Source organism: Entamoeba invadens (genome assembly GCF_000330505.1).
Source record: "Entamoeba invadens IP1 unplaced genomic scaffold scaff_1105074726289, whole genome shotgun sequence".
In the NCBI taxonomy this organism is placed as follows: Eukaryota; Evosea; order Mastigamoebida; family Endamoebidae; genus Entamoeba; species Entamoeba invadens.
The window spans coordinates 35,168-43,453 of record NW_004191717.1 but is presented as its reverse complement, the minus strand read 5'-3'; the positions used below and the strand labels follow the sequence as shown (position 1 = coordinate 43,453).

General features: G+C 27.1%; 3 protein-coding genes across 3 annotated transcripts; 1 reads left to right on the top strand and 2 right to left on the bottom strand.

Moving 5' to 3' along the window:
* Window positions 1-2,271: 2,271 nt before the first annotated feature.
* On the bottom strand, window positions 2,272-3,017 carry EIN_337910 (hypothetical protein; the record flags this gene model as incomplete). Its single annotated transcript, XM_004183470.1, has 2 exons — window positions 2,272-2,969; window positions 3,014-3,017. 2 exons carry the CDS (start codon window positions 3,015-3,017, stop codon window positions 2,272-2,274), a joined length of 702 nt encoding a protein of 233 aa, XP_004183518.1.
* A 94-nt stretch (window positions 3,018-3,111) lies between these two features.
* EIN_337900 (hypothetical protein) lies at window positions 3,112-3,645 on the bottom strand (the record flags this gene model as incomplete). The annotated part of the gene is made up of 2 exons (XM_004183469.1): window positions 3,112-3,531; window positions 3,565-3,645. The coding sequence occupies 2 exons, from the start codon at window positions 3,643-3,645 to the stop codon at window positions 3,112-3,114; spliced, it is 501 nt and encodes a 166-aa protein (XP_004183517.1).
* A 172-nt stretch (window positions 3,646-3,817) lies between these two features.
* On the top strand, window positions 3,818-4,645 carry EIN_337890 (hypothetical protein; the record flags this gene model as incomplete). The annotated part of the gene is made up of 1 exon (XM_004183468.1): window positions 3,818-4,645. One exon carries the CDS (start codon window positions 3,818-3,820, stop codon window positions 4,643-4,645), a length of 828 nt encoding a protein of 275 aa, XP_004183516.1.
* Window positions 4,646-8,286: the final 3,641 nt, after the last annotated feature.

Below are 8,286 nucleotides of genomic sequence, written 5' to 3'. Positions count from 1 at the left end.
CCCAAAATTCAGACTTTTTCTTGGTCTGATTTTTATTTGTTTATTTGTTTATTGGAAAAATTAATCAAAACTGCATAATTGTTATATAAAGACAAAGAAAAAACATTTTGAGGATAAATAAACGATCCCAAAAAGTGTATTTAATTTAAATGACCCGTACATTTTTACAAATTACAAAAACACAAATTACTGAAACCAATATAATTACCATTTTTTAATAGTTAAATAATTGTTATCTTTGCAAGCAACCAATCTTCGTTCAAAGGAATTTACATATTTGTTTATTTGTTTTTTGGTAATGGAATTCCAACATTTTTGAACTTCTTGAAAAACGGTTTCAGAAGACATTCCGGGTTGGATTTTAACATGCTGTTTCAAATAAGACCAAATTGTTTCAATAGGATTAAGATCTGGACTATTTCCAGGCCAATTTTCTAACAGATTCAAGTTGTTTTCTTTGAAATAATTTATAGTAGAACGTGCTTTGTGGGGAGGTGCGCCATCTTGCATAAATTGACAGTTCTTATTTCCAGCTTTTTTCATTTGATCTATCAATTTGTTGTTTTTGAACATTTCAATATAAACAGCAGAATTGATTTTCCCTTCAAGTTTGATAAGTTCACTTTTGTAATTTTGCCCAATAATTCCAAACACCATAACACTTGGTGCATTTTTAACTAAATTTCTGTAATAACTATCCTTATCAGTTCCATTTTCAATCCAAATTTTAGGAGTACGGTCGTTGGTGTAACAAAAACGACATTCGTCACTAAAAAATAAATATCGTATTCTTTTCCTTGTTAATTGTTTGTTGTGATTGTCAAATTCCCTGATCAATTGAAGTTGTTGATTAACAAATAATTTTCTGTCGTTTCTGTTTTTCGTGGTAAGAAGTGGTCGTTTTTTCATTGTTTTATATGAAAATCCACATCTTTTGCGAATCCTGTGAATCGTTGATTTGCTTACTTCAAATCCATAAAAACGTCTGATTGAATTGGCACATTTCACTGTGCTTTCTTTTATGTGCTTTCTGGTTCGTTTGATAATTCTTTCTTGTATTTCAACTGATATTTTTGGACGACCTCTTTTATACAAAACAATATTAGGATAGTTTTTCAATGCTTTGTATATCCTTTCCTTTCCAGGGGGATCAAGTTTGTTGTTTTTAAACTCTCTTATTATTTCATTTGGGGTGTTAATAGAAGCTTTAATGCATTCAAAAATATTATATTCCTTCTCTAAATTTCGATTCAAATGGATTCGTTTTTGAATGTTTTCATAAAACACTGGCAATGAACTAATTTTTAATTCAAGTGATGCAATTCTTTTTACCAATTCATTTTTGCTTTCACCATCGTAGTTAAGAGGTAAACTGAATTTTTTATAGACACCAGTGTTGCCAAACATAACTGTACAGCCAATTTCTTCAATACTGAAAGGACCATTTGAAAGTAATTCGAGTTGTCTGAGTTCATCTTCTTTAAAAGATTCGATAAAAGATTCACAATAATCTTCATAGTAAATTTGTGATAAAAAGAAGTTTGGTAGTTTTTCAAACGCTATTTCACCGTTCCGCATAACGCTTATAGCTTCAGTGACAGTCAATCTATCCATAAAACTGTTTTGAAAAAATAAGATTTAAATAAAGCAATGTGAATAATCCAACTCATAAATGAGTTGAGTGATTCGCTTTTTAATTAACTTTGAAACGACTTTGAGTCACTAACATTATCTTTTGAGTTTAATATGCTTTAAAAATCCATCCATATGTTTCTAAAGTCATTGGGGGAATAAAAACAATGACGAAAAACAAACTCACATAAAATGTATCATTCCTTTTGTATAAATCCCGTTTAAAAATGATTATTGTGTATTACATTATTTGGTTTCAATTCTCAAAATGGATTTTTCCAAATAGTTGCTTTTATGTAACTTTATGCATATTTGAGTTTTCTTATTTTACGAATAATTCAGACCAAGGCACTTCGAAATTCTTTGGTCTGAATTTGGTCTGAATTAATTAAGGTCGGCTCCCGAGTAAACTTTGAAGAGATTCTTATTAAATTAACTCAAATTAGCTTGTTTTTGTGTATTTATTTACTTAGAGAAAATTATTTTTCCTGTTTTTTCTTTGGTCTGATTTTTGGGAAGAAGTATATAATGATTAATTATTTTAAAAAAAAATCAAAACTTTTATTTTAATTGTTTTTACAGAAAAATATATTATAATCAAAACAAAATAAAATACATCGATTTTTAATTTTTAAAAAATTAAACGATCAGACAGTCACTATTTTTATTTTTCTTTTGAATTTCAACATATTTGCATTTATCAAAACTTTTATTACCAACAGAGTTCACGGTGTTTGGGATACCAATTTCAAGATTTTTACAATACCTAAAACATTCATTTCTTATATATTTAACAGAACTTGGGATGCGTATAGTTTTAAGTTTTCTACATTGATAAAAAGCTTGATCCCCAAGTTCTTGAATGTTAGTTGATAAAATAACGTTTTTAAGTGAATAACAATATTTAAAACAGCCTTTTCCAACACAAATAACTTCGTTAGGAATATTAATTTTATTTAGTTCGAAACATTCGGCAAAACAATTATTTGGTAGATTTTTTAATGAAGAAGATAGTGTGATGGACGACAATGAAATACAAAGCATAAAGCAACGACAACCAAGTTCAGACACTGTATTTGGTATATTAATTTGTTTTAATGATTTGCAACACATAAAGCATTTTGTTCCAATAGTTTTAATAGCTCCTTTAATAGATACACACATCAATTTTTCACAAAAACTAAAAGCGGATTCTTCGATATCACCATTAATATTAGGCACTTCAATGGTTTTAAAATTGCAATTGAAAAATGCACAACGTTTGATTGAACCGAGTTTTGATGGAAATGTAACTCGCTCAAGGCTTGTGCACGTATCAAAACATTGAGCAGGAATTTCTATCAAGGTTTCAGGCAGTTTTACAGAAATCAACTTTAAACACCCATAGAAACAACTTTCTCCGATTTTTGATACGTTGTCTGGTATCTCAATTGACTCCAAACAAACACAATTAGAAAAACAGCATTCGCCAATTTCTTTCTAATTCTTTGAAAATGTAATTTGAGATAATTTATCAATGCCATTAAAACATAGTTCGTCGAGTGCTATCACATTGTTTGGAATGTTAAACTCGACGCGTTCAGTTTGTTTAAACGCGCCAATTCCTAACTTTTTGACATTAAGAGGAATATCTTCTCCAAATGTTAAAACATCATTTATTGTATATACTATGTTTTTGTAACACACTTTGTCGTTTTCTGAAGTTTTGTACATTTTGTAATCCACTTCAAACCACACATTGATTTTAAAAAAGTTAAATGTCGCTTGTGAAATTGGTTTCTTTTCATTTAAAAGATCATTCCCAAACGTTTCTTCGTGTTTATTCCAAACGTTAAGTGTTTCTAAATTGTCGAAAAACTTAATAGTTTTTGTTGTGAGTGGAATTGGATTGTTGTGAAACTTTTGAATATTTCCTTTAAATTTGTTGCAAACAAATTCCAAATTGACGAAATCTTCAATTGATGTCAAATATTGCGAAACTATCATCATATGAAAGCTATCAAGCTTGTTCATTGATAAATATATTTTTAAAAAAAAATACAGTTTTATATTTTTAATAAAAGATTTTTTGTGATGTTTAATTTACATTGTTTAATAGTTTCAAATAATAATTTATACTATAATTGATAATATATATTCTTTTGTATTTATAAAAAAACTATAAATATCACTACAAATTAATTAAATGGAAAGAATACAATACGCAAGCGACTTGCATTTGGAATTTGATGCAAACTCAAATTTTATTAACCAACATCCCCTTGTAAAAACAGCTGAAATTTTGGTTCTTGCGGGAGATATCACTGTTTTCGACTTATACAATAAAACAGATTTTTTTAAGTGGTGTAGCAAAACGTACAGACAAACGTACATTGTGCCTGGAAATCACGAATATTATAAAGGACGTTATGTTGACGAGACATATACGCTTACAGAAGATTTATATCCAAATGTTACCATCGTAAATAACACATCCGTTGTTATCAATAACACACAAATCTTCTTCACCACATTGTGGAGTGACTTGGATATCGAAAATGAATTGTCCATTCGAATGAAATTAAATGACTTCAAGAAAATAAAATGGTTCAAAAACGGGAACAAAACACGAAGTGACAAAAATGAAAATGATGAAAATCAGGACAACGAGAAAGTTGAGTATCGGACAGCTTTTTCAGTGTGTAAAAAGTGGCTTGAAAATGAACTTGGAAAATCGACTTCACAATTCAAAGTTGTAGTAACACACCACTGTCCTATCATGGACCTTACTTTATTTCAGAAAACATACTTGACAACTTGCTTTAATGTTGATATGAAATTTTTAATGGAGAAGTATCAAATACACTACTGGATATATGGCCACACACACTCAAATTTTAAAGATTTCGAATACCATGGGTGTATAGTTACTTCAAATCAATTGGGATATATAAGTTACAAAGAAGGAGACACGTTTTCGGCGACAAAATTTGTTCCAAAACCACAGAAAGAACTAACTTGTTGTTTGTGTTAATTGGGTTTAAAATTTATGTTAATTCAAAATAATTCTATTTTTAATAATTAAAAGGTAGATATTAACCCTTGGAGGACGGGAAAAATCAAAATTTGTAAAAAATAAAAATCTTAGTCAATTTTGATGTAAATGTGACTTTTTTTTTGATTTTTTCAAAAAAGCCAGACACCCTGGAACGACAGCTCTAGTATATTTTTATAGTAAATTGTTATAAATTATAGTAAAAAAAGTGAATTTTTTGTTGAAGTTGGGATGAACTAAGGTTCACTTTTTTGCTTGATCCTTTCAGAAACAAGTCACGGTTCAATGGAAAAGTCAGATCAAACATTTATTGAGATGTCCACAACTAATTACGATAATAAAATTAATTATAAAATATAACAAAGACCAAATTGCATCATATAACATACTGGTATGGAATATTCAAAATCAATTACATCATAAAATAACAAAGAAAAGAAAATAAATAACAGACTTTGAGGTGTCTTGTAATTTCAATATGCAATTGATCTCAAAAACAATAACAAGGGAAAATAAATAGATTTTTTGTAAACTTTGAAAAATACAATAATTTAAAAATTGGGTTTTACTATTTTTTTGTAAAAGAAATAAGATAAAACGAAAAGACACTTTTGTTTGTTCCGACTTTGAAAAAATAAATCTTAAAGAAAATAAGTGTAAAATAAACAAAAAATAACTAAAATACATTTTCAAAAGTATCAAAAATCGCAGAATCGAGAAAAATTTATAAAATAAACTTTAACAATAAAAATAATAGCGTCTAAATAAACTTTGATCACCACGAGGTTCTATGGTCATCTATTGAATTTCACGTCGTGCCACTGTCGAGGAAGCAAGATATGAATTCATTGTTTGTAATTGGTATATTTTATCATTTTCAAACAAAAACAAAAGGCAAAACGTGTTTTATGCAATATATTAAGAATATAAAGATTTGTATTTGGTAAATAATTGTTTATTTTGCAGCCACTGTTTATTCATTTTCAAATTATGCATTTTTGGGCAACAAACAAAAAACTTATAGTAAATGTATAGAGATAATCAAAAACAAAGAAAAACACAAGTGTAAAGACATCACAACTAAAACCAATGACAACACTTTAAACTATAATTAATAATAAAATAAATCAATACATTGTTAAAATTAATAATGTTATTTATAATAGTTTTGAAATTATAATTGTTATATATTATAGTAACAATCAACAGACATTATTTTGACACAATAACACATCAACAATCATATCTATACTACAACGTGATTTCATCGATGTGATAAGTGATCACATTGATATAACAATGTTGTGTAATTAAAACTAAATTGTATTTTATGTATGATTATAACAAAAATGGTATAATCACCCGTATTTATAATGTTATCATTATGGAAGATACATAGTGTTTGGTAATAAAGAGCGTTTTGACTGAAAAAATATATTTCGAATTTAAAACAAAACAAATAAGCATTTAATTTATATAAACGGAAACACACTGGTTTAGTGAATGATCAATAAAATGATTACATGTGATATAATTGATGTAGTTGTTATATAGATAACAATTTAAATTATTTGAATGTTAGAATTGATTACAAACTATATTTATAATATTATTTTACCATTAATAATAAAGAGTCTAAAATAATAATAATAAAATAATAATTTATTTTTCTAATTACAATAATGTTAAAATAATGTTATTTAAACACACCAAATAACAAAAATATGATAAAAATTATTGTTTTAAAAGGATAATTTTAAAGAATATTTAAAATTAACGACTATCTGTTATTCCAAGACAATGGATCAATGAGAAATAGGCAAACAAATAATACTTATAATATTATTAATAGTTATAGTTAAAAATATTAGATAATTTACTATGTATTGTTTATTTGATTGATTTTGTAACGAATTGTGTTTTGTGTTTTTTAATAGTTTTTTTGTTAAATTTTTTAAAAATAAATACAGCAAGGTTACTCTTTTTGTTTAATTGTTTTAATGCAAGACAATTATAGTTATTTTTAATTAATGAATACTATTTTAACAAATTAAATGCAAAGAACATTTTTGCGTTTTTATTTGGAGATTGCTAAACAATATAATAGTTTAAATTATTTAAAAGTACTAATTAAATCTTACATAAAACAACATCACTTTTTACAAAACAAAAAAATTTGTGATAAAACAAAGAAAATACTTGACATAAATTTGAATTAACACTATAATTGAGTCAGTTATTTCAAGATTTGTTATAGATCAATTTATAGTTTAAAGTTGCACTATTTTAAACAACAATGTGCAAACCAATTTGTAATCAAAAATTATCATTTTTTAATCCTTATATCCCGAAAAAACATTTGAATATCTAATAAATATCATAAATCAACATTAAATAATTGTGTGAAATATCACACAAATTTCTTGTTTATTTTTAAATTAAAATTCAAAAAATAAATAGTTACTTATTACTATAAATAACTTTGCCGCCTTGCATTTGATTTGACAAAAAAATACAAAAACCTGCTTCATCATCAGAACTCGAAAAACAAAACAAATTTTCAAATAGCGAAGTTATTACCATTGGAAACGAGAGATTCAGATGCCCAAAGCACTCTTCCTTCCATTCCAATCTAATGAGGTTTCTCACTCCCACCCGCCATCCTCAGAATTGATCTTGCTGGTCGTGATCTTACTGACTACCTCATGAAGATCTTGACTGAGAGATGTTATGCTTTCACCACAACTGCTGAAAGAGAAATTGTCAGAGACATCAATGAGAAGCTCTGCAATGTCGCTTTTGACTTCAACGAAGAGATGCAAAAGGCCGCCTCATCATCAGAATTCGAGAAGTCACTTTAATTTCCAGATGGTCAAGTCATCACCATTGGCAACGAGAGATTCAGATGCCCAGAAGCACTCTTTCAGCCATTATTCCTTGGTATGGAAGTATCAGGTATTTACGAGACAATTTACAACTCAATCATGAAATGCGATGTCGATATCAAAAAGAACTTGTACGAAAACATCGTTTTGTCTGGTGGAAAATCAATCCAAAAATCAACGACAGACAAGAGAAGGAAAAAGTTGCAAATGAAAAACGAATAAGTATAATCAAAACTGTTCATGCTTGGCTCAATTTAATTATATTTGTGTAGGTGTTCATTTGGTTTAGTTTTAATATTATTATAATTATTGTTATAATCAATCATAATATATATAATAAATTTACTATCAGTTATATTATTCAAAGGTTGATTTTTTATAGTTTATTTATAATTAAAATTACTATACAATTTATTATTCTTTTGTCACGCATTGTATAATGTATCCAAAACTGCCATTTTTCTCGACTTAAATTGATGCTTTATAGCGTTGTTTTACCATAAAAAATTATTAATTTAATGTTATTGTTGTGTACATACAATAACACATAATATTAATGGTAAGTAGTGGGTTTTTATCGTAATATTTTGATGTTATTTGGTTCTCTAAGTATTTTTAGTTTGAGTGGAATCCATTTTTTATTTCAACAACAATATTTTTGTTATGTTCTTATTTTATTTTGGTTTGAACCAATCTTATTGGTTATATTGAACCCAAATTGTTGCACTTGTTTTA